The 26,143-nt window shown below is 38.5% G+C and overlaps 1 protein-coding gene across 1 annotated transcript; it reads left to right on the forward strand.

The window, feature by feature from the left end:
* Nucleotides 1-5,974: 5,974 nt before the first annotated feature.
* On the forward strand, nucleotides 5,975-25,055 carry LOC132956616 (alpha-2,8-sialyltransferase 8E-like). Its single transcript, XM_061030167.1, has 8 exons — nucleotides 5,975-6,087; nucleotides 9,666-9,739; nucleotides 11,179-11,253; nucleotides 11,361-11,435; nucleotides 22,991-23,129; nucleotides 24,065-24,177; nucleotides 24,281-24,373; nucleotides 24,457-25,055. The coding sequence occupies exons 1-8, from the start codon at nucleotides 6,082-6,084 to the stop codon at nucleotides 24,917-24,919; spliced, it is 1,038 nt and encodes a 345-aa protein (XP_060886150.1). The 5' UTR covers nucleotides 5,975-6,081; the 3' UTR covers nucleotides 24,920-25,055.
* Nucleotides 25,056-26,143: the final 1,088 nt, after the last annotated feature.

Raw genomic sequence — 26,143 nt, forward strand, 5'->3', positions numbered from 1 at the left:
GAGTTGGTGTCTTTCATTACAACATATCACAAAGAGGACCAGCTGTTATGATGTCAGAGATGTCTGTTGTAGCCGAGACGGGCAGCTAAGTTTGAGACTTGAAAAAATGACTTTTCTTAGGACAAATACAGTACGCCAATGCTCGTGGCTCCCAGCTGCTAACTATACAAATGTTTGCTGTGGCTTTGGCAAACTTTTGTACAGATAGTACGGATGCTCAAGAAACAGCAGCTAGACTAGACTAATTATCGTGATGTAATGGAAAAATAACAAATGTTCAATAAAAGTAAAAACCTGTAATTACACCAGCCAAAAGCTAGGAAAGGGGAGCCTTAAACTGAAGTTGCAACTAGACATTTTAAAGATCAACAAGAAGACAACTAACAGCCAATCATATCCCAGGGATAAGTGTAGGCAAAAACATAAGTATTTGCATATTTCATTGCATAAGAAAAGTGATTGGGAGGAACGGCCTGCCCGATCTGAACCCGACTGGTGTTTTGTTGTTGGACTTCTGTGCTAGTCATGGATTGGCTATAACAAACACCATGTATAGGGATGTTCATAAGTTCGTTCATAAGCCAAAGATCGATGATCGACTTTGTAGTTGTTTCGTCAGATCTGCGGCCGCATGTTTTGGACACTCGGGTAAAGAGAGGAGCAGAGCTGTCAACTGATCACCACCTGGTGGTGAGTTGGATCAGATGGTGGGGAAGGCTGCCGGACAGACCTGTTTTTACAAGATATCAAATTCAAATACTCATTATAGTGATTTATAAAGAACGTTGACAGTGGATGTCTCAAAAAGTACACAGTAAAAGTACTTCATAGTACCTGTGCATTTAGTCCAAGAAGTTTTAAGTCCAACCATTTCAGAATCATGGTGTACTTATGGAAGAAAACATATATATAATTATTGTTTTCTCCAAGAAAACTGATTTGTTTTTTTAAAAATTGTGAACACCTTATTTTGAAAAAAGGAAGCCGTTTCAGACACGTGTATCTCATAGCCAGTTTTATGGTAAGACCTAGGCATTTAACACTTCACGTCATCGCTCTCTCTGTCTTTTACTCCTGCTCGCTCTGGAGTCCAGAGCATTTACCATAAAGATCAGAATACGTGAGCACTGGCTTGACCGCAGTCTAACTCTTGGGTTATTTCCACTCTCAGTGAATTAAAACAGTATAACTAAAACCCTGAAAACAGCCTCATGAGTACTTGGCAGCAACTTTAATCCTGCAGACTATTTCACAGTCAATCCAAAGAAGAAGGTGATGCAGCTCAGGTGCATCACAGCCAGACTCTAATCCAATCAAAAGCAGAGGGGAGGAGCAAAGGGACAAACTTAGAGCCGCCAAATGTAGGACTAACTTCACCTGCTGAGAGGCTCCACAGGCAGCTGTCGGCCTACAGACGATGGCCTGATGTGACTTCTACACACAGACACATTAATACTGAGACTGTTACCAACAGGAATCAAAACATTCATGGACCACATAAAACCAATCCTGGCCTCCCTGCATTGGCCTCCTATTCACTCCACATTCAGCTGAAGATTACTCAAAAAAACCTGCTGGATAAGTGAAAAATGAATACAATATGCTACACTTTAAAAAAAAAAAGAGTTATAAGGCAGCAACATGAGTTATAACTTCAGAAAAAACTTGAAGTGTGTTATTATCCCATTATAAATTTAGCCATATACATACACACAAACACATATATTGACTGTGTGACCGTTATGTTGCCTTTCAGTTGATTTTTCTCCACTAAGCCTTTCAGAGAAAAGCACCTGATGCATTGACTAAGTGAATCCTCTAGAGGGCAGTATCTGACTGCAGCACTAAATTTGTCCATCCTGGACTGGTCCCTGAATATGTTTCAATTTGTAATCTTACTCTTACATTTTATGTCTCAATAAATTCCTCTTTATATTAAAATCTATAACATTCATCACATCCCAGTTTTTACCTTTTAGCCCAAATACATTACAACTTTAACAACTTTGTAAAACCCAGGTCAAGCCAGCCGCCGCTTGAAAGATGATACGTGTCTATACCGGGGTTTACAGTACAGGTGCTTGGAGCACCCAAAAAGAATGAATGCAGCCGCGTATTTCAGCAAAAGATACCATCAATAATAACGGCTGACAGAAAAAAAACACAAAGTTAAGACAAGACAATTGTTGTTCCTCGTCTCCATGTCTCTAGTCCTGAGAATTTTCAGCATATTTTACTGTATAGTTTGTTAAAAATTAAAGGCAAAGTCTGCTTAAATTGCATTAAGCCGCTTTGATATTTTTTTGTCATTTTTGATCTTTTATTTAAAAAAATCTGTGATAGGTGACAAGAAACTTTCAATTGGTTCTTGTTCCTCATGTCCCTGGATGTGGCCCTGAGAATCTTTAACATATTTTACTGTATAGTGTTTGAGATAATTAAAGGCACAGACTACTCACATTGCATTAAGACACTAATATTTTAGTGATATTTAATATTTTATTTTGAAAAATCTGTGACAGGTGACAAGAAACTTTCAATGGATAATTGTTTTCTCATGTCCTGTGTGCCTTTAAAGACAGTAAACGTTTTACTGTAAGTTAGTAGGCCTACTGAGACGAAAGTAAGAAAGTAATAATAATGTATTAGACTTTAATAACGCTTTTCTAAGTACTCAAAGACACTTAACAAAGAATAACAACAAAACAAAACAGTGAAAACAATAAAGATGATATAAGAGAAGGAGGATGAGAACAGAGTTGGTCAGTGGTTGGTGATGTTGAAGAGGTGAGTTTTTAGGGATTTCTTAAAAGTTAGCTATAGTTGGAAAGGAGCTTCTAGCTTGTAAGGGATGTGTATAGTGCTGTTTCCAATTGAAACATAATCGTGAACTAGAATTAGAGAAACCAACAGGAGTAAGCTTGACATGAAACCAACTGGAAAAATACCAGTTACACTTCAAACACAAGAACCTGGTATGGCTCACTTAATGAGCAGAACAATTGTTCAACAAGTGTTCATGAGAGAAAAGTTTCATCTTTAGCATCAGGTTCACTTTCATCTCAGCAGTCTCTAGAAACAAACGCTTGTGGTTCCTCATAATGTGGTTTGCAAGTAACAGCAATTAGCCTTCATATGATATATGATATGAAATGATAGTTGATACTATAAAAACTGGATGTTTTATCTTTAATGGTACATTATAATGCATCATTAAGAATTAAAATGTAGCATTATAACCCAAACATTAAAACATGACAAGCTGCAACCGTCTACAATCGAGCACTTGTGGGACTATCTGGGAATTCAAAACACAAACCGTGTTACACAACAAACCAGTAACAAGATCATGGATACAGTAGCTATAGTGGTGTGGTTAAAGTATTTGACTTTAATCCCACTGCTCAAGCGATGATAAATTCTAAAACTGTATAAGTATTGTATCACTTATTGTAAATATATTCTTAGAAAATGTTTCTAAAAAACAAGCTGTTTGTTTACAAGCTGTCGATTGTCTCATCTGACTCCTACCCTGTGGCAGCATTACAGGTATAAAAAACAATCTACGATATAGAAATAGTTCATCTTTTAGCTGATGGTCTTTTTTGCTTTTGTAGGTCAAAAAGAGGCATCAATATGTATTTTGTTCAATTTGATCAAAAGTTTAAAAACTTCCCACAGGAGCTTTAAGACACCAAAGTCCAAACTAAGCAGGATTTAAATTGGTATTGAAAAATGAAAAATAATGAGGAAGTTATTGAAAATGAAGTATCCTTCCAGTTGTCACAACTTGAGAAATCAGCCAGCGGGATCAAAACAGGGATTTACTTGCTTTTGGAACCAGCTCCACGTGGCCACTCGAGGAACTGCGATTTTGGCACTTCAGCTTTACTTACTTTCTGAGCACTTGAAGTTGTTTCTTGGTTAACATTAGTTTGGCAGAGTTACAGAAGAAGAATAAAGTACAGGAAAGCATTTATATAAATGCTATTATTCTAATAAAGCATGTGGACAAGAAATACAGAAGTGTTTCAGGTAGACTTTTCTTTGTTGTATGTGCAGATCATGTATGGAATGCTAATAAATGAGTTTTATTGTTAATCATTTTCATCCAGCTCAAGTCACTCTTCTCTCCTGTGATGACTCTCCTGTGTTTGTCGAGCCTGCTGATGTGGTACTTACTGGACAGGTAAGTGTGAAAATGACATTTACCTTGGCTACGTGCACACTCTCACACACAGACTGCCAAACCACATCACAGATATGTTGTTTTACTTCTTCCTGCACCCTTTAGCCGTTCATACTGCTAAAATGCACGTAGCCTTTGTAGACGGTTTAATCTTTTCTTTTTCTCGGCTTCATTCATATGCGTATAGGATATCTTATTAGGACCTACGTGTGTCTGTGTTCTTAAACAGTGGAGAGGACGAGGAGCTTTAAGTAATTTATTTTATAAAAACATATAAATGCAAGAAAATGTGAAAATTACAGTTGGTTATATTAAGATTATTTTAGTGATGACACAGACAGAGAGGAAGAAGAGAAACACAGAGACAGAGAGGAAGAAGAGAAACACACAGACAGAGAGGAAGAAGAGAAATACAGAGACAGAGAGAAATTCCTGGATGAGGCAGAGAAAGGGTAAATATTTCTGACTAGTAGGCCCTATGTGTATTACTTTTGTGTCTCCATAATTGTATTTTCTTGTGTGTTATCCATTCACTAAGATAAAACACAGGATGATCACAATCAACCTCCTGCAACCTGCTAGAACAGAACATTACACCATTGGTTCTCAACTGGTCTAACTTCAGGACCCACTACCAACCTCTTCATGAAAAATCAGTAGGCCTACCCAAATTTCTAATATTTTCAACCAATCAGATTTATTCAATAGAAAAGTGTGCAAGTTTGGACTTCAGAAGGTACAAAAATGTGACTGATCAAAGGAACAGAACAACACAAACATGCTTCAAATTCACAGCCTTTTAGACCTTTTGTTTTCAGTACGCATTCAGTACCCACTGAAAAAGGCTCCTCGACCCACTTTAGGGTCCCGACCCATCAGTTGAGAACCACTACATCAGCCCTACAAATGCAGGAGGGCCCCCAAATGACTAAATCCGCCACTAGTAATCACAAGAAAGACCGTTTCTATCTCGGGCTCATACAGCTGAAGTGAGCCAGCGTGCGGCCGCTTAAAAATGTATTTAATTTCTCTTTATCTCCTCTTTCTTCATCTCCTTTGTCTCTGTGTGTTTCTTTATTTCACCATCTTCACTTGTAGGAATCTGTAAGCTTGTGTTTATGATGTTACAGGACTTTGGGGCAGTACTGTGCATCAAACACCCTGATGTGCATCATGGAAAAGTCCATGTAGTGCGGCTGGAGGGGAAAGGGGCCGTGAGACATGAGTTATAGATTAATTAGCCATTCTTCTGATTACATTTTTTAGAAAAACATAACTTAACACAAAGTTAAATAATAATAAATTATTAATAATAATAATAATAATAATTCTTAAACTTGAAATTTTTTTAGGGCATTTTATAGAGCCCCTGCAGTGTGGGGGCCCATTACAATTGCCTACCTATGCCTAATGGTTAAGTCCGCCACTGGTTTTGAGGAGTGCCACAACAAACATTCATAGAAAAAGATACCATCATAAAATTCTTTAAAATATCCACTCTATATCAACATTGACAATCAACCCTGCACTCTTGACAAACAGGAATAGCTGCTCATCACAAGGTAAACCTTTAAACTTAAAGTGAAGGCTTGTTTTTTTGTCAAGGTAGTTGATTTTAGGTTCGTGGTGTCTTGTGGTGTCAACGACTTCTTATCGAACATTTTTGTGTTTTACTTGATGTTTGAGTGACTGTCTGACATATTTCAGCTTCCTGTCTGCTTGCTCAGGTAAATCTTGAAATTTGGCAGAAGTGTGGATTTTTTTTTTTTACTGTGTGGTGACATTGCAGGGATATCTTACAGTGAAAGACGACAGTGACAGTGAAAGAGAAGCAGGCAAGAGAGAAACATTGACTGGATCCATAATCAAAGGACTAGCTTTTTACCTGGAACATGAAGGTAAGAATCAACTCTTTTTGTAGCTTGTAAATTATTCGGGCCCGAAGCATTGACAGGTGCCAACTCAGTGACATTCAATGTCATAAAAATTATATGAATGTTCAAGTGTTCATGGGAGAAAATTAGTTTCATCTTTAGCATCAGGTTCACCTTCTTATCAGGTTTGCAAGTAACAGCAATTCAACACGAACACGAACTTCCTAAGTACAGACAGCACATGAAGTGTCCCACCAGAGGACCTAACACACTGGACCACTGCTACACAGTAATAAAGGACTCATATCACTATGTTCCCCGTGCAGCTTTGGGACTCTCTGATCACTGCCTAATTCACCTCATGCTGACCTACAGGCAGAAGTTAAAAACTGCTAAGCCTGTAGTAAGGACTGTAAGGAAATGGACAAAGGAGTCAAAACAGGAGTTACAGGCCTGCTTTGACTGCACTGATTGGAGTGTTTTTGAAGCTGCATCAGTAAATCTCAATGGACTCACTGACACTGTGACATCATAGATCAGCTTCTGTGAAGACATGTGTGTGTAGACCAAGACCTTCTGCACATACAACAACAACAAGCCCTGGTTTACACCTCATCTAAGGAAGCTGCGTCAGACCAAGGAGGAGGCCTACAGGAGTGTGGACCGGGACCTGTTCAAGCAGGCCAGACACAAACTGACGAAGGCGATCTGAGTAGCTAAGAGGAGCTACACTGAGAAGTTAAAACAAAGCTTCTCAGCTAACGACCCTTCAGAAGTCTGGAAAAGCCTGCGAGAAGTAACAGGAGACCCACCCCCCACCCTGCCGGTAGCAATTGACTGGCTGAAGATATTTAATATTATACCTTTGTACAAAGAGAGCACAGTTTACCAAAGTAAAATTCCTTGTGTGTTTAAGCATACCTGGCCAATAAAGCTGATACTGATTCTCTTAAGGCCCTGACACACCAAGCAGACGGCCAAGAACTGGTGGCGATGAAGTCTGCCTGTGGCGTCGGCGGGCGACGCCTCTTGTCTTGGCCAAAAAGTTGCACTAGAACACACTGCAAAGACGACAGTGTTGGGGTTGTATCAAGTCAACTTTGGTTATATTCTTTAATAATTATACTTAATTATTAATAATATAAATAAGATATAATTAAACTGTGTTTAATCTCGTTTTGGGGCACCACCCTGTACTCAGGTAAATATAACCAAAATATCACTCAAATCAGTCTCAAATCAGTTATTTAATTACTAATATTATTAATAATTAATAACTATATTTAATAAATTGAAATCCGTACACAAAGCCTTCGCACCCAGCTTATATCACAATGCAAATACAGCAGTTATCACAAACAACTGCTCTCTTAAATTATAACAAAGCATTATTTAAACAAAGCAACATCAATCCAAAATCAATGAACTTAATCAAACAAATAACTATTACAAACTAATCTAAGCAAACAAACATTATCAAGCAAACCTTGTGAATGAGGTGTAAATGTGTTTGTGTGTGTGTATGTAGATGAGAGAGAGAGAGAGAAAAAGAGAGAAAGAAAACAAGATGGTGGAGAGAGACAATGCACCTTGTGGCTTCGTCACATGGTGACAAAATGGTGACAAAATGGTGGACAACAAAGGAAGCTGTGTTGTTATCTTTTGAAATAGTTTGAGCTCTCTGAGCTGAGTTCAGTAACTGTTACTTAAACACCAGAAAGCCAGTGGCCGGACTTTGATTCAACGGCGGGTACACTGGTCTTTCTGATTGTGAAAGCCGTTGACTGAAGGTAAATTAGGATAGCGTTACACACATAGGCGAACACAGCGGTTCATCACAATAAAACAAATGCAGCAGCTTACAACAGATAATAAACAGGATGTGACGTCTTGTCAACAATGATGCATAATTATCAGTGGTTATAAAAGAAACAACTATTTCTGAAACTATTTATGCCCAGACCAAAGCTCTTACTTGGGGTAACTCCTGGTGATCGTTGCAAAGCTGGTTAGATCGTCACTCTGTTGAATGTTGAATCAACAGATTCAGGCAGTTTTCCTTCGTGGCAGATGTAGGAGGAGGGTAGCGGGATTCAGATCTTCGACCAGAGCGCTGCTCTATAGGGTCTTCTGGTTGCAGGAGCCGAGTTCTTTATGTGTCCTTGTGGATTCAGGGATCAGTGGGCTTCCTTCAGCGCTCCTGTCCAGTTGCGTTCAATGACGTCTTACGAAAAATCAAAGGAAAGAAACTTTTCTTTTTGCTCGAACCTGATAGCATCTGATTGCGCCCAAAACTCCTAAAAATATGCCGTGGAAGTAGTCAGCTGAATCCTCTGATGCTTGAATTCAGCATGTGAAGAGCTACCTATACTGAGCAACCTCAGCTCTGGAGTTTAACCTATGTAAGTCAAGAGGAGGAAAGGGTTTGTCTCGAATGCTGGAGTCCATCTTGTTGGAGAGGGTATCCTCTGGTGTCGGCAGACCACACTTGAAGAGAAGGAAGCAATGCCTGGTGATTGCTTTTAAAGACTGGAGCTGCCTGTGGGTTAACCTCAGGCATCCTCCAATGAGGATAGAGAATTCAGAAGCCCCCAACCCCCCCACTTTTCACACCTATTTGTTAGTTTCTGTTGGGGGGTTGCTGGGCTAAGACCCCTTTGTTTTATGTTTTATCCTTAATGGTTTACATTATAATGCATCATTAAGAATTAAAATGTAGCATTATAACCCAAACATTAAAACATGACAAGCTGCAATTGTCTACAATCGAGCACTTGTGGGACTATCTGGGAATTCAAAACACAAACCGTGTTACACAACAAACCAGTAACAAGATCATGGATACAGTAGCCATAGTGGTGTGGTTAAAGTATTTGACTTTAATCCCACTGCTCAAGCGATGATAAATTCTAAGACTGTATAAGTATTGTATCACTTATTGTAAATATATGCTGAGAAAATGTTTCTAAAAAACAAGCTGTTTGTTTACAAGCTGTCGATTGTCTCATCTGACTCCTACCCTGTGGCAGCATTACAGGCATGAAAACAATCTACAATATAGAAATAGTTCATCTTTTAGCTGATGGTCTTTTTTGCTTTTTTAGGTCAAAAAGAGGCATCAATATGTATTTTGGTCAGTTAGATCAAAAGTTTAAAAACTTCCCACAGGAGCTTTAAGACACCAAAATCCAAATTAAGCAGGATTTAAATTGGTATTGAAAAATGAAAAATAATGAGTAAGTTATTGAAAATGAAGTATCCTTCCAGTTGTCACAACTTGAAAAATCAGCCATCGGGATCAAAACAGGGATTTACTTGCTTTTGGAACCAGCTCCACGTGGCCACTCGAGGAACTGCGATTTTGGCACTTCAGCTTTACTTACTTTCTGAGCACTTGAAGTTGTTTCTTGGTTAACATTAGTTTGGCAAAGTTACAGAAGAAGAATACAATACAGGAAAGCATTTATATAAATGCTACTATTCTAATAAAGCATGTGGACAAGATATACAGAAGTGTTTCAGGTAGACTTTTCTTTGTTGTATGTGCAGATCATGTATGGAATGCTGATACATGAGTTTTATTGTTACTCATTTTCATCCAGCTCAAGTCACTCTTCTCTCCGGTGATGACTCTCCTGTGTTTGTTGAGCCTGCTGATGTGGTACTTACTGGAAAGGTAAGTCTGAAAATGGCATTTCCCTTGGCTACATGCACACTCTCACACACAGACTGTCAAACCACATCACAGATATGTTGTTTTACTTCTTTCGGCACCCTTTAGCCGTTCATACTGCTAATATGCACGTAGCCTTTGTCGACGTGTTAATCTTTTCTTTTTCTCGGCTTCATTCATATGCATATAGGATATCTTATTAGGCACCATGTGTGTCTGTGTTCTTAAACAGTGGAGGTAAGAGGAAAGAAGATTGTCAAATGAAGCTGCTGAAATATCACTTGATCAAGTAGGCCTACATTGCAAAAACAAAAACTTTGCACAGCTACAGAATAGCCCATACACTTTATTTATCTGTGTTACAATGATGCCATGGTAATGCCACTCATTGGACGTGATGCAAGAGGAGCTTAACAGCTGCAATTTCCCCAATTACATTACAGGGTATTTAGCAATCAATCACAATCGTTCATATGGCCGTGGATTTTGTAGTCAGTCGACCAAAACCAGAGGCACTGCTTGTCAACAGGCAAGGCAGGCAACTGCTCGGGACCCCAGACCAGTAGGGGGCCCCAGAGGGCTCACAAACTTCAACCAAAGCAGTGGCTCAAAATGTGCAAATTTTGCAATGACAGTAGGAAACCTCCCTTTGGGTGCCCCATCTGAAAGCACTCACTCTATTGCTGAGAAAACCAAGGTGAATCAATGAAAGTCACTGAAGAAAAATGAAGAAGAATTAGCCGTCTATAGGAGAGAAAGGAAGAGGAGTAAGCGTCGGCTGGCAGACATGATGGTGATGAACTCTGGTTGGAGGGCCCCAACAGACTTTAGAATCGCCACTGACCAAAACAGTTTCTTAGGAAGTTGAAAACAGGAACAGAAGATGATGATAGCTGTAAAAGTAACACCGCAGACCACAGATTTTTGCAGATGACATGTAGCTACGTAGCAAAAATCTCTGCTCAAGAGTTTGTAGACTGGTTGTTCATTCATGGTGTATGAAGTTGACAGCTACTGAACACTGAATTCATGATGTTTACTCCATTGGCTTTAGCGTTAGTTGGAGTTTGAAATTTCTACAGAATGGCATCAAATCTTTCACTTGTTAAATGTTGATTCATTATGTCTTCTGTATATTTTGAACAAAGAACACAGCACACTCAAAATGGGAGTTTTTGTTCTCAAGTGATGAAAACTAATTATAAAGCTAACATGTTGGCCTATGTGAGCTTTTGGATTTAGGGGTGATTTTCTTTGTGTTGGCTGTCTTTTTGAGGAGGGTCTGTCCACAAAGTAACTATTCATAACTGTAAATGTGGGGAGTGGTTCATAGTCTATATGCAGGGTCCAGAATGTGGTGTTACACACGTTTACGTTATCTATGTGTGCCTTGCTTCTGAATCAACACATCTGTCCTTCTTTTTCTTTTGTTTGTTCCACAGTGATGTGGACCAGCACTTACCAGCCCCTCAGAGGAGAAGAGCCTCCAAGACCTTTGACCTCTGCAAAGAATGCAAGTGAGTGTGCAAACACCATCACTGCTTCATGACTGCCATCAGATGAAGGGATTACTCACCTGGTTGTGTATGTGTATCTTAGTTTGAATGTTTTTGTTTTTTCACAGTAATACGATCATAAAAGTAATGCAGAATTACTCCCAAGCCTGGAAGAAGCAGGAGGACAATTTTAAAAAGTTCAGGTAAAACAAAAAGGTCGTCTTGGTTTTGAACTTTAAGGGGAAAAAATAAAAGAAGGTAAGAATTACGTACTTTTAAGTTCCATGATGCTGGGTGGTAAAGGAGGTCAAAAGGGTAATAAAACCCAACATAGTGCCTAATAAGATGGCCAAGTGTGATTAAAAGGTTAAACAGAATGAAACATGAATCACATTATAGAACTATTACCAGTGTTTGGGCCTGTTCCAAAAAAATGCAACACAACTTTTGGGTTTTGGTGCACAACAGCATGCAGCTGGTGACTTAAAAAAAAAAACAAAGAAAATATAGTTATTTTTATCCATGCCCCTCAGAAAACCTGAGTCTGCCTGTGCAGATCAACAAACACAACTTGGTTACAGCTTAGTCCATTTACATTGTGATAGGAGCCCACAATATACACAATGGGTCAAATAAGGATCATCAAAGGTTCCTCCACAGAATGAGAGTTAGTCACTTTTTATAAGAAAGAGGGGAGGGGGAGATGTACAGTCTTCTAAAATCCCTCTTTGGGCCTTTTCCATGTAACTTTACTAGCTGGGTAAGTAAAGAGATAAGTGAAGACAGAAATATCAATCACACAATCAAGGTTAAGATACAACCCAATAATTTGAATGGCTAAAAAAAGACTTTACTCTTTGCATGTTTTACTCGAGGACAAGCTCAGAAAAGATGAGTCAGAATGCCCTCGTCTGATTGTCACATATTAAGTCTGTCCTCGAAAAATGAATGTGATTCATGACCTTAAACTGTAAACATTGAATGTTTGAACAAAATTAGAATCTGTGCAGGATCAGAATAGTTTCCTCTTAAGACGGATAGAAAGAAGAACAGCTGAAGAAGTGGGAAAGAGAAGTGGAAATACATGTGGAGTGAAGTTGAGGAACTTCTCTGTGAATGTTAAACACTTGGTCTAAATATAACACACATTAAAATCATGTGTGTGTTGATAAAACAGAGAGGACTTTGCCTGAAACACACATGACTGCCCTTAATGTTTATTTGCTCTTTAAAAAAACCCATAAAAAACTAAAGAAACATTTGAGGGAGCATCAAAACATCAGAGTCACTTGTACATGGTTTAACAAAGTCCTTGTGGTTCCCCAGATCTCAGCTGAGCAACAACAGCAGTGGTTTTGACAAAGCCATCCTTACCCAGGCCAACACTCCAGTGGGATCAAAGCTTGTTTATAATTGGGGAAAGAGCAGCCTCCAGGTGTCTCAGGAGGTTTTTAACACCTTTACAAAGGTATTTTGTTTGGCACTTATGAATATAACCAACACATCCACAATATCTGCTACTTGTTTGGCATTGTGATTGTTCCTGTAATGTCTGACTAAAAGATTACACATTAATTAAACGAAACATTAAATAAATACAAAAAACAACTTAGCATACACTTAACATGTGTATTTACACAAGTAATATGTTGGTAGACTTGGGATGCCTCGAGCTAGCTGGAGGGTTCACAGAGCTCCTTTGCTAATACAATCCCTGTCCTTTGAGCCAGACATTGGGCATAGCCATCTGATAGCACCGCTAGTCACGTGGCTAACTGTGCTGCAGCTGGAGGAAGTGACACTTAGCAGCTCTTAACTTAAGCTTTCTTACTCTCTTCGGTGCATGCATGGCTCTGGATACGGTGGATGTGGTGAAAAATTGAGGTATTGCTAAGGTATCGAAATATTGTGAGGGAATTGTGATTTTCTGTACAAAGTTTCATGGCAATCCAGATTATTATTGCTAGTTACTGAAACAAAATGTGTACTTTGTTATGCTGCAACTGGAAACAGATTGACAACAAGGTTGAACTATTAATCCACATGAATCCATCTGAATTTCTTATACAAAATAATAAACCAAAGTATTTTTAAATTAAGTGTAAACGTATGAGGTATTTGAAACTCAACTTTTTCCACAAATAAATTGGAAGTGAGGAACTCTTTTCAATCCAAATCTCAGGAAATGTTCCCCCAACCGCTTACAGCATGTATGTACACAAATTAACAACTGTGTCATCAGCAAGTTTAAAGCTGCCAGTATACTTCACAACGAAGTGATATACTGCTGAATTTATCCATTAAAAACAAGTGTGACGCCCAAGTAGATGTTGGAAATTAAAACCTGAAGACTTCCAGGGGCACTCATATTTCAGCTGGCAACCTCTTTTAGGGGTGTCTGCTGCAGGGCATTTCCAAGAGGGAAACATTTGCAAATGAGATCCAGCAGTAAATTTGATTTACTGTATTATATCATCAGTATAATTATCATTATGTGGTAATACATAACCATTGATTACAATTCCAGGAGCATCCTTTCTCAAATAAAACATGGGACACGTGTTCTGTTGTTGGGAACGGAGGAATCCTGACTGACAGCAGCTGTGGAGAGAGAATTGATTCAGCTCAGTTTGTCATGAGGTGAGAAAGGTGTCCATTGTGGTGACAATGTCAACTCACAGTGTCAAAAATCATTTATGTTGAGATTCCACAAAAAAGATCTGTGACTTTTTTTTCTTGCTTCTTCAGGTGCAACCTTCCTCCTTTGGGAAATGGTTATGAGAAGCATGTCGGTGTCAAAACGGACCTTGTGACAGCGAACCCAAGCATCCTCAGGGAGAAGTGAGCTAGAGGCTGGATTTCACTTCACTGTCATTACAGAGTTCTTTTGTCTTGTTGATTTATATCTGCTGTCGTGTCTCCAGGTATGAGTCTCTGATGAAGCGTCGTCGTCCGTTTGTGGAAAGTCTGCATATTTACGGCAACTCCTTGCTACTCTTTCCCTTCTCTCGTGGAAACACTCCTGTATGTCTGCGGGCCATCTACAGTGTTGAGGACTTTGGAAGCCCCATGAGGCCCGTCTTCCTTAACCCTGAGTACCAGATAAGACTGGCTGCCTTCTGGAGTGTACAAGGCTTGGGATCAGCATGGATGAGCACCGGGCTAATTATGACTAGCATAGCTTTGGAGGTCTGTGAAAATGTGCATCTGTATGGGTTTTGGCCCTTCGATAATCACCCCTATGGACTCTACGACCTGAAGCACCACTACTATGATGACAGAAAAGCTAAAAGGTTCCACGCCATGCCCAAGGAGTTTGGGCTCCTGATGCAGCTGCACAGACAGGGGGTGCTCAAGCTTCATCTGGGAGATTGTCAACGGTTATGACTATGAGTCATAATTGTATATAAGTGTTATTATGTTGGTCTGCTTTGTGTTCGGTGTTTCGTTTGTGCGTCTGTCTTTGTGCTGTGTTTCAGGTGCCCAGCCCTGATTGGAGAAACCTGGATGGTTGCTAATGTTTTCTGCAAAACAATTATGATCCGATCTTTTTATTAACACTTCAAGTGTTCATCAGACACATGTTCACACAAGAATGCATTCCTTTGAATACTTCTATAAACATGTGGACTGGAGAGCTGTAGGGTTTTTGCACTATTCCAACTCTGATTTTTTTTTATACAACTAGTCTATGTATAACTGATATGTAACTCAGTTTTTGGTTTGACATTATTTTGGTTTGTTTGCATACTAGTTAGATAACAATATGTGTAAGTAATCTAGTTAAGGTAAAATAAATCTGAGACTTGCTCAAGAAACGGTCATTTCTCATGCTTTTATTTTGTATTTTAGAACATGTCATGCTAAGGTTACCTTGCTTCCTTTTTGGTATTTTGAAGCAACTTCCGGTTTTGAATGTTGTTTAACTTAACTTCGAGAAATGAACGTGATGTATGTATTAAGAGATGGTAAACAACAAAAAAGTTACGGTAAAAGGTGAATGTTAAAGTTTTGCAGCCCCCCCACCGGACAATAATCTCTTACAGTGGTTTTGAATTATGAGTGAGCTTTACAATAAAGCAGATACAAATCTTTTGAAGGGTTTTCTACAATATAATACAGAATTTGATTAATTTCTGACACATGATCATATAGTGAAGACATGATCTTTTTCTTCTGGTGCACAAAACCACAAAATACATCGTTTGTAGTTTTGTGCTTTGCATTCAAAGACCTAACAGCGGACATCTCTCTCTGGTCCAATGCAGAGTATGAAGTCAACTGGAGGTGCATTTTTTTTTCCAGAGACCCCCCCAACACTTTGCTGTTGAGGCTTTCAGGGTGTTTCAAGTGGGTCTCAGACCCCCCAAGACACTGCGGTCAAGCCAGCCGCTCCTCGCTTTTACATGGTGAAGTGAGCAGCCCCTAAATTTGAAGTGCTCACGTATTCTGATCTTTATGGTAAATGCTCCGGACTCCAGAGAGAGCGATTTTGACCCGTTATTAATCTCCTTTTCCAGGCAAAAGTGATAAATGCAGAAGTCTTACCATAAAACTGGCTATGAGATACATGTGTATGAAACGGGAGCAAACAAAATACTGTTCAGGGAATAGCTCCGGAGGTCGATGAAATTAGTTTGAGAATAATACTGCGAGTCTGCGGTAACTTCCGTTTTTCAAAATAAGGTGTTCACAATAAAAAAAAACTAAAAAATATAAAATAATATGTTCTTCCATAAGTACACAATGATTCTGATATGGTTGTACTTAGTACTTCTTAGACTACATGCACAGGTACTATGAAGTACTTTTACTGTGTACTTTTTGAGAAATCCAAAGTTCCTTATAAATCACTATAATGAGTCTTTTTTTCTGACTTTGATGTTGAGGAGCTGTGCAGTTGTGCAGATATGTCCATGATTTGCAGTTTAAAACAGAGTGCAATGTAAACAGAAAATATATAAGTCCAGTGAGCGTTAATGTAACGCATCAAATCAGTTTCAGCCTTCACATTACTGTCATGTATTGAGCTCAACTGTACTTTTGACACAAACCGGCAGCACTTCTATACAGAGATGTTCCTAAATTAAAATCTGGTCTCAAAGGCTGAATGTGCGACATTTTACACATACTGTAAATATAGCAGAAATCCAGTGTCTTCCTTTAACGTATCATAAACATAAGCAACGTCATAAAAAAAACATACCTTTTAGAATACACATGCTCAAGAGTCAAACACATTAAATTCTGCTATTCTAAAATAATTTATTTTCGAATAGTTAAGGACGAGACCTCTCGTTCAGTATTTATGAAGGATTTGGAGGGCCAAAGTCTTTGTTAGTTATAGATGGATGGATCCTTTATTGTCATTGCAGCTCACTACACAATGAAATTCAGTCCAGCCTCAACCCCTTGATACTTTAACAAAATATTTTTAAATAATTCAAAGATATAGAAAGTAAGCAAGTTTATGGCACATATGGAAAAAAGAATGCTTGAAATTACAAGGATTTTTACAAAATCAAGAAAAAGAAGCTGTCATGTGTTACCAGAGATTGTACTCTTTCAAAAACCAACCTCTTCTTCATCATTCCCCCCACAAATACAAAAATAAATTCATATGCTCAATAATGATATTAGATTTAAGTCTTCTCATGGGAGGTACAAACCTAAATAGAAGATAATTATGTGTATAGATTGCCCTGCCTATAGAAATGTTTCTCTATTCCACAAGATTCTCTATTCCTGACAAGTTCATAAAGGTTTGCACATTTTATTTTACAGAAACAGTGTGACACATGCCAAAGATGGTACCATGAGCAGTGCTTAGCCATGGATGAACAACAACTCCAACATGCAAGGGTGAACAATTGGGATTGTGCTCTTTGCAGTTAGGGCAGAAAATAAAACACTTAAAAATGTCATGTGGTCTTACCAAATAAAGACACGTGAGCGCACCGGACAAAATGTATCTCGTATTTTTAATTTGATGGCTGTATTTTTTGTTTGTTTAAATCTTTGTTAATATTCGTATTGGTTCAAATTTGAAGAAAAAAGACAGATGTATATAGTTGTTGTTGTTCATAGTCTTTGTAATTTCATATGTATGTTCTACGAAAATGTTAATTGTTTTATTCGTGAAAGATTATTAATATTTGAAAAATGCTTGTATGCGTGTTTGTTGCAAAGTATTAAAAGTGCAACATGTAGCTGTGACAGACCGTATCAAATTAGTACTGTCACATTCAAAACACTGCAGAGAGCTGTGCTGTGTAAGGGAGCTTGACAGTGGATTTCTCAGAAAGCGCACAGTTAAAGTACTTCATAGTACCTGTACATGTAGTCTAAGAAGTTCTAAGTCCAACCATTTCAGAATCATTGTGTACTTATGTAAGAAAAAGTATTTACAAGACGTCAAAGTCAGAAAGAATACTCATTATAGTGATTTATAAGGAACTTTGACAGTGGATTTCTCAAAAAGTACACAGTAAAAGTACTCCATAGTACCTCTGCATGTAGTCTAAGAAGTACTTAGTCCAACCATATCAGAATCATGGTGTACTTATGGAAGAAAATATATATAATCATTGTTTTCTCCAAGAAAACTGTTGTTTTTTTTTTTATTTTAATTGTGAACATCTTATTTTGAAAAACGGAAGTTACTGCAGACTCGCAGAATTATTCTCACACTAACTTCCCCGACCTCCGAAGCTATTAGCACTTCATCGCTCTCTCTGTCTGTTACTCCTGCTCGCTCTGGAGTCCGGAGCATTTACCATAAAGATCAGAATACGTGAGCACTTCATATTTAGGGGCGGCTCACTTCACCATGTAAAAGCGAGGAGCGGCTGGCTTGACCGCAGTCTAACTCTTGGGTTATTTCCACTCTCAGTGCATGAAAACAGTATAACTAAAACCCTGAAAACAGCCTCATGAGTACTTGGCAGCAACTATAATCCTTTAGACTATTTCACAGTCAATCCAAAGAAGAAGGTGCTGCAGCTCAGGTGCATCACAGCCAGACTCTAATCCAATCAAAAGCAGAGGGGAGGAGCAAAGGGACAAACTTAGAGCCGCCAAATGTAGGACTAACTTCACCTGCTGAGAGGCTCCACGGGCAGCTGTCGGCCTACAGACGATGGCCTGATGTGACTTCTACACACAGACACATTAATACGGAGACTGTTACCAACAGGAATCAAAACATTCATGGACCACATAAAACCAATCCTGGCCTCCCTGCATTGGCCTCCTATTCACTCCACATTCAGCTGAAGATTACTCAAAAAAACCTGCTGGATAAGTGAAAAATGAATACAATATGCTACACAAAAAAGAGTTATAAGGCAGCAACATGAGTTATAACTTCAGAAAAAACTTGAAGTGTGTTATTATCCCATTATAAATTTAGCCATATACATACACACAAACACATATATTGACTGTGTGACCGTTATGTTGCCTTTCAGTTGATTTTTCTCCACTAAGCCTTTCAGAGAAAAGCACCTGATGCATTGACTAAGTGAATCCTCTAGAGGGCAGTATCTGACTGCAGCACTAAATTTGTCCATCCTGGACTGGTCCCTGAATATGTTTCAATTTTACTCTTACATTTTATGTCTCAATAAATTCCTCTTTATATTAAAATCTATAACATTCATCACATCCCAGTTTTTACCTTTTCGCCCAAATACATTACAACTTTAACAACTTTGTAAAACCCAGGTCAAGCCAGCCGCTGCTTGAAAGATGATACGTGTCTATACCGGGGTTTACAGTACAGGTGCTTGGAGCACCCAAAAAGAATGAATGCAGCCGCGTATTTCAGCAAAAGATACCATCAATAATAACGGCTGACAGAAAAAAAAACACAAAGTTAAGACAAGACAATTGTTGTTCCTCGTCTCCATGTCTCTAGTCCTGAGAATTTTCAACATATTTTACTGTATAGTTTGTTAAAAATTAAAGGCAAAGTCTGCTTAAATTGCATTAAGCCGCTTTGATATTTTTTTGTCATTTTTGATCTTTTATTTTTAAAAATCTGTGATAGGTGACAAGAAACTTTCAATTGGTTCTTGTTCCTCATGTCCCTGGCTGTGGCCCTGACAATCTTTAGCATATTTTACTGTATAGTGTTTGAGATAATTAAAGGCACAGACTGCTCACATTGCATTAAGACACTAATATTTTAGTGATATTTAATATTTTATTTTGAAAAATCTGTGACAGGTGACAAGAAACTTTCAATGGATTATTTTTTTCTCATGTCCTGTGTGCCTTTAAAGACAGTAAACGTTTTACTGTAAGTTAGTAGGCCTACTGAGACGAAAGTAAGAAAGTAATAATAATGTATTAGACTTTAATAACGCTTTTCTAAGTACTCAAAGACACTTAACAAAGAATAACAACAAAACAAAACAGTGAAAACAATAAAGATGATATAAGAGAAGGAGGATGAGAACAGAGTTGGTTAGTGGTTGGCAGTGTTGGGCAAGTTACTTTAAAAAAGTTATTAGTTACAGTTACTAGTTACTTCTCCCAAAAAGTAACTAAAGTAGTTACTGAGTAACAAATTATAAAAGTAACTAGTTACTTTGGAAAGTAACTATTGCGTTACTTTCAAGTAAATTTTTAAATGCTCAAATGTGTCAAAGAATTTGGACCCCACCTCCACCCCTCTTTAACAGAACTTAAAATACATGTGCATGTTCAATTATTTATGATAAATCTGAATATTATAATGAAATGGACACTTAATACAATCAATAATTAAAAGAAACAGTGTACACAAATCTAAACTATTTTAATGTTGCTGTGGGACAAAGTGAGACTAGCCTCCAATCAAATGTCATGTATTATTGTAGATATTATAATTACTATGTTTATATAGTGGATCCGTAAAAATGACATAATAGATGTTTTGTCTGCTGTGGTAGACAAATATTCTAATTTCTCAAATGTCTGTTTGAGCTCGACATTCATTTGAGCATGTTGGGCGTCTATATAGTTCACAAACGTCTTTCTACATGGCAGGCCAACTCCTGCTCTGACCGGTATTTTGGCAACTAGTGCTCTGAATGACTCCGACTCAACCATCGATAATGGCAGCATATCCTCCACAACATACCTGGCTACCAGTTTGTTTAGCTCGGCCTGAGACAAAACGTGTGGTGGTGGTGGGGCCGACTATGCATGCTTTCGAATTTGTGTAAACAACACCCGCCCAACTCTACCTCTGATTGGCTCACCATGAAATTTTACTCTACCTTAGCCAATCGTCATCATTTATGCGATTGTCTCGTGTCTGCACTCACCAATGAGGAAAAACAGTTGCCGCTCGGCTTAGAGATCTAGTTGGTCTGATGAAGAACAGCTTCAGTCATAGTAACGCGCTGCATTTTTTGGCAGTAACGGTAATAGCGTTATAATGATGGGAAGAGTAATCAATTAGATTACTCGTTACTGAAAAAAGTAACGCCGTTAGTAACGCCGTTATTTATAACGCCGTTATTCCCATCACTGGTGGTTGGTGATGTTGAAGAGGTGAGTTTTTAGGGATTTCTTAAAAGTTAGCTATAGTTGGAAAGGAGCTTCTAGCTTGTAAGGGATGTGTATAGTGCAGTTTCCAATTGAAACATAATCGTGAACTAGAACTAGAGAAACCAACAGGAGTAAGCTTGACATGAAGCCAACTGGAAAAATACCAGTTACACTTCAAACACAAGAACCTGGCATTAGTGATGTGTAGTTCGTGAACGATTCGTTCAAAATGAACGAATCATCTGGGTGAACGAACTGAACTGAATCACTTACTGAAAAGAGTCGTTCATTTCTCAACTTCAGTTGCGCTCTCCTCTCTCCCGTCTCGTGTCTCTCTCTCAGTTTGTTCACTGAACGAACTGAGAGAGAGCTCCGACGTGAATCACTGAACGAACTGAACGAGAGCTCCGACGTGAATTAGAATTTAATAAGCTGAAACACGGCCGAACGTTTAGTTCTGCTCGCGATCGTACTGAGAACAGCCGGTGGTGAATAATAAACCAATGAGCTGATTCATTATGTCTTCTGTATGTTTTGAACAAAGAACACAGCACACTCAAAATGGGAGTTTTTGTTCTCAAGTGATGAAAACTAATTATAAAGCTAACATGTTGGCCTATGTGAGCTTTTGGATTTAGGGGTGATTTTCTTTGTGTTGGCTGTCTTTTTGAGGAGGGTCTGTCCACAAAGTAACTATTCATAACTGTAAATGTGAGGAGTGGTTCATAGTCTGTATGCAGGGTCCAGAATGTGGTGTTACACACGTTTACATTATCTGATGTGTGCCTTGCTTCTGAATCAACACATCTGTCCTTCTTTTTCTTTTGTTTGTTCCACAGTGATGTGGACCAGCACTTACCAGCCCCTCAGAGCAAAAGAGCCCCCAAGACCTTTGACCTCTGAAAAGAATGCAAGTGAGTGTGCAAACACCGTCACTGCTTCATGACTGCCATCAGATGAAGGGATTACTCACCTGGTTGTGTATGTGTATCTTAGTTTGAATGTTTTTGTTTTTTCACAGTAATACGATCATAAAAGTAATGCAGAATTACTCCCAAGCCTGGATGAAGCAGGAGGACAATTTTAAAAAGTTCAGGTAAAACAAAAAGGTCGTCTTGATTTTGAACTTTAAGGGGAAAAAATAAAAGAAGGTAAGAATTACGTACTTTTAAGTTCCATGACGCTGGGTGGTAAAGGAGGTCAAAAGGGTAATAAAACCCAACATAGTGCCTAATAAGATGGCCAAGTGTGATTAAAAGGTTAAACAGAATGAAACATGAATCACATTATAGAACTATTACCAGTGTTTGGGCCTGTTCCAAAAAAATGCAACACAACTTTTGGGTTTTGGTGCCCAACAGCATGCAGCTGGTGACTTAAAAAAAACCAAAGAAAATATAGTTATTTTTATCCATGCCCCTCAGAAAACCTGAGTCTGCCTGTGCAGATCAACAAACACAACTTGGTTACAGCTTAGTCCATTTACATTGTGATAGGAGCCCACAATATACACAATGGGTCAAATAAGGATCATCAAAGGTTCCTCCACAGAATGAGAGTTAGTCACTTTTTATAAGAAAGAGGGGAGGGGGAGATGTACAGTCTTCTAAAATCCCTCTTTGGGCCTTTTCCATGTAACTTTACTAGCTGGGTAAGTAAAGAGATAAGAGAAGACAGAAATATCAATCACACAATCAAGGTTAAGATAAAACCCAATAATTTGAATGGCTAAAAAAAGACTTTACTCTTTGCATGTTTTACTCGAGGACAAGCTCAGAAAAGATGAGTCAGAGTGCCCTTGTCTGATTGTCACATCTTAAGTCTGTCCTCGAAAAATGAATGTGATTCATGACCTTAAACTGTAAACATTGAATGTTTGAACAACAAAATCAGAATCTGTGCAGGATCAGAATAGTTTCCTCTTAAGACGGATAGAAAGAAGAACAGCTGAAGAAGTGGGAAAGAGAAGTGGAAATACATGTGGAGTGAAGTTGAGGAACTTCTCTGTAAATGTTTAACACTTGGTCTAAATATAACACACATTAAAATCATGTGTGTGTTGATAAAACAGAGAGGACTTTGCCTGAAACACACATGACTGCCCTTAATGTTTATTTGCTCTTTTAAAAAAAAAAAAAAACTAAACAAACATTTGAGGGAGCATCAAAACATCAGAGTCACTTGTACATGGTTTAACAAAGTCCTTGTGGTTCCCCAGATCTCAGCTGAGCAACAGCTGCAGTGGTTTTGACAAAGCCATCCTTAACCAGGCCAACACTGTAGTGGAACCAGAGCTCGTTGATAAGAGAAAGTGCAGCTTCCAGGTGTCTCAGGAGGTTTTTAACACCTTTACAAAGGTATTTTGTTTGGCACTCATGAATATAACCAACACATCCACAATATCTGCTACTTGTTTGGCATTGTGATTGTTCCTGTAATGTCTGACTAAAAGATCACACATTAATTAAACGAAACATTAAATAAATACAAAAAACAACTTAGCATACATTTAACATGTGTATTTACACAAGTAATATGTTGGTAGACTTGGGATGCCTTGAGCTAGCTGGAGGGTTCACAGAGCTCCTTTGCTAATACAATCCCTGTCCTTTGAGCCAGACATTGGGCATAGCCAGCTAGCTGCGTGGCTAACTGTGCTGCAGCTGGAGGAAGTGACACTTAGCAGCTCTTAACTTAAGCTTTCTTACTCTCTTCAGCGCATGCATGGCTCTGGATACACAAACAAAATGTGTACTTTGTTATGCTGCAACTGGAAACAGGTTGACAGCAAGGTTGAACTATTAATCCACGAGTCCATCTGATTTTCTTATACGAAATAATAAACCAACGTATTTTTAAATTAAGTGTAAACGTATGAGGTATTTGAAACTCAACTTTTTCCACAAATAAATTGGAAGTGAGGAACTCTTTTCAATCCAAATCTCAGGAAATGTTCCCCCAACCGCTTACAGCATGTATGTACACAAATTAACAACTGTGTCATCAGCAAGTTTAAAGCTGCCAGTATACTTCACAACGAAGTGATATACTGCTGAATTTATCCATTAAAAACAAGTGTGACGCCCAAGTAGATGTTGGAAATTAAAACCTGAAGACTTCCAGGAGCACTCATATTTCAGCTGGCAACCTCTTTTAGGGGTGTCTGCTGCAGGGCATTTCCAAGAGGGAAACATTTGCAAATGAGATCCAGCAGTAAATTTGATCTACTGTATTATATCATCAGTATAATTATCATTATGTGGTAATACATAACCATTGATTACAATTCCAGGAGCATCCTTTCTCAAATAAAACATGGGACACGTGTTCTGTTGTTGGGAACGGAGGAATCCTGACTGACAGCAGCTGTGGAGAAAGAATTGATTCAGCTCAGTTTGTCATGAGGTGAGAAAGGTGTCCATTGTGGTGACAATGTCAACTCACAGTGTCAAAAATCATTTATGCTGAGATTCCACAAAAAAGATCTGTGATTTTCTTGCTTCTTCAGGTGCAACCTTCCTCCTTTGGGAGATGGTTATGAGAAGCATGTCGGTGTCAAAACGGACCTTGTGACAGCGAACCCAAGCATCCTCAAGGAGAAGTGAGCAAGAGGCTGGATTTCACTTCACTGTCATTACAGAGTTCTTTTGTCTTGTTGATTTATATCTGCTGTTGTGTCTCCAGGTATGAGTCTCTGATGAAGCGTCGTCATCCGTTTGTGGAAAGTCTGCATATTTACGACAACTCCTTGCTAGTCTTTCCCTTCTCTCGTGGAAACACTCCTGTATGTCTGCGGGCCATCTACAGTGTTGAGGACTTTGGAAGCCCCATTAGGCCCGTCTTCCTTAACCCTGAGTACCAGATAAGACTGGCTGCCTTCTGGAGTGTACAAGGCTTGGGATCAGCATGGATGAGCACCGGGCTAATTATGACTAGCATAGCTTTGGAGGTCTGTGAAAATGTGCATCTGTATGGGTTTTGGCCCTTCGATAATCACCCTTATGGACTCTACGACCTGACGAATCACTACTATGATGACAGAAAAACTAAAAGTGTCCACGCCATGCCCAAGGAGTTTGGGCTCCTGATGCAGCTGCACAGACAGGGGGTGCTCAAGCTTCATCTGGGAGATTGTCAACGGTTATGACTATGAGTCATAATTGTATATAAGTGTTATTATGTTGGTCTGCTTTGTGTTCGGTGTTTCGTTTGTGCATCTGTCTTTGTGCTGTGTTTCAGGTGCCCAGCCCTGATTGGAGAAACCCGGATGGTTGCTAATGTTTTCTGCAAAAGAATTATGATCCGATCTTTTTATTAACACTTCAAGTGTTCATCAGACACATGTTCACACAAGAATGCATTCCTTTGAATACTTCTATAAACATGTGGACTGGAGAGCTGTAGGGTTTTTGCACTATTCCAACTCTGATTTTTTTTTATACAACTAGTCTATGTATAACTCATATGTAACTCAGTTTTTGGTTTGACATTATTTTGGTTTGTTTGCATACTAGTTAGATAACAATATGTGTAAGTAATCTAGTTAAGGTAAGATAAATCTGAGACTTGCTCAAGAAACGGTAATTTCTCGTGCTTTAATTTTGTATTTTAGAACATGTCATGCTAAGGTTACCTTGCTTCCTTTTTGGTATTTTGAAGCAACTTCCGGTTTTGAATGTTGTTTAGGTAACTTAACTTCGAGAAATGAACGTGATGTATATATTAAGAGATGGTAAACAACAAAAAAGTTACGGTAAAAGGTGAATGTTAAAAGTTTTGCAGCCCCCCACCGGACAATGATCTCTTACGGTGGTTTTGAATTATGAGTGAGCTTTACAATAAAGCAGATAAAAATCATCAGTTGAAGAGTCTATCTTTCGAAGGGTTTTCTACAATATAATACAGATTTTTTTTTTCAACATATTTTTATTAAAGCAAGTTCAAAATATACAGTGCAATTGGGATGCAGTCAACATTTTTATTTTTTCCTCAGAAACATTCAAAAACCCAGTATCACTTCGCCCTGTAAACAACCCTCCCAGACCAACAAATAGACCTCTTAGTTTAAAGACAAGAATAAAAGTGCAAGATTGGAAAACTCACAGAAAAAAAATATAAAAAAAATACAATAACCAAATAAAAACAAATAAATAATAATAATGAAAATTGACGAGACAAACATAAATAAAAAATGAACAAACAACATTAACAGGAATGAAAGTCGTTATGTGCATACAACATAAGTAAATAGGAAAAACAGTATAACCTGTAAAAGAGACAAAATCACTCACACACACTGCTCAACTTGATCAATAAAAGGAAAGACAACAGCTGCTCGCATCCAGGCTACCACCTAAGCGGCTGAAGAACC

The sequence above is a fragment of the Labrus mixtus genome, chromosome 22 (assembly GCF_963584025.1).
Source record: "Labrus mixtus chromosome 22, fLabMix1.1, whole genome shotgun sequence".
Taxonomy (NCBI): domain Eukaryota; kingdom Metazoa; phylum Chordata; class Actinopteri; order Labriformes; family Labridae; genus Labrus; species Labrus mixtus.

Excerpts from the sequence above, each read along its gene's own strand:
- LOC132956616 (XM_061030167.1), top strand. Across the intron at positions 24,178-24,280 it reads TCAGCTCAGTTTGTCATGAG|GTGCAACCTTCCTCCTTTGG; the intron begins GTGAGAAAGGTG and ends TTGCTTCTTCAG. Across the intron at positions 24,374-24,456 it reads CCAAGCATCCTCAAGGAGAA|GTATGAGTCTCTGATGAAGC; the intron begins GTGAGCAAGAGG and ends TTGTGTCTCCAG.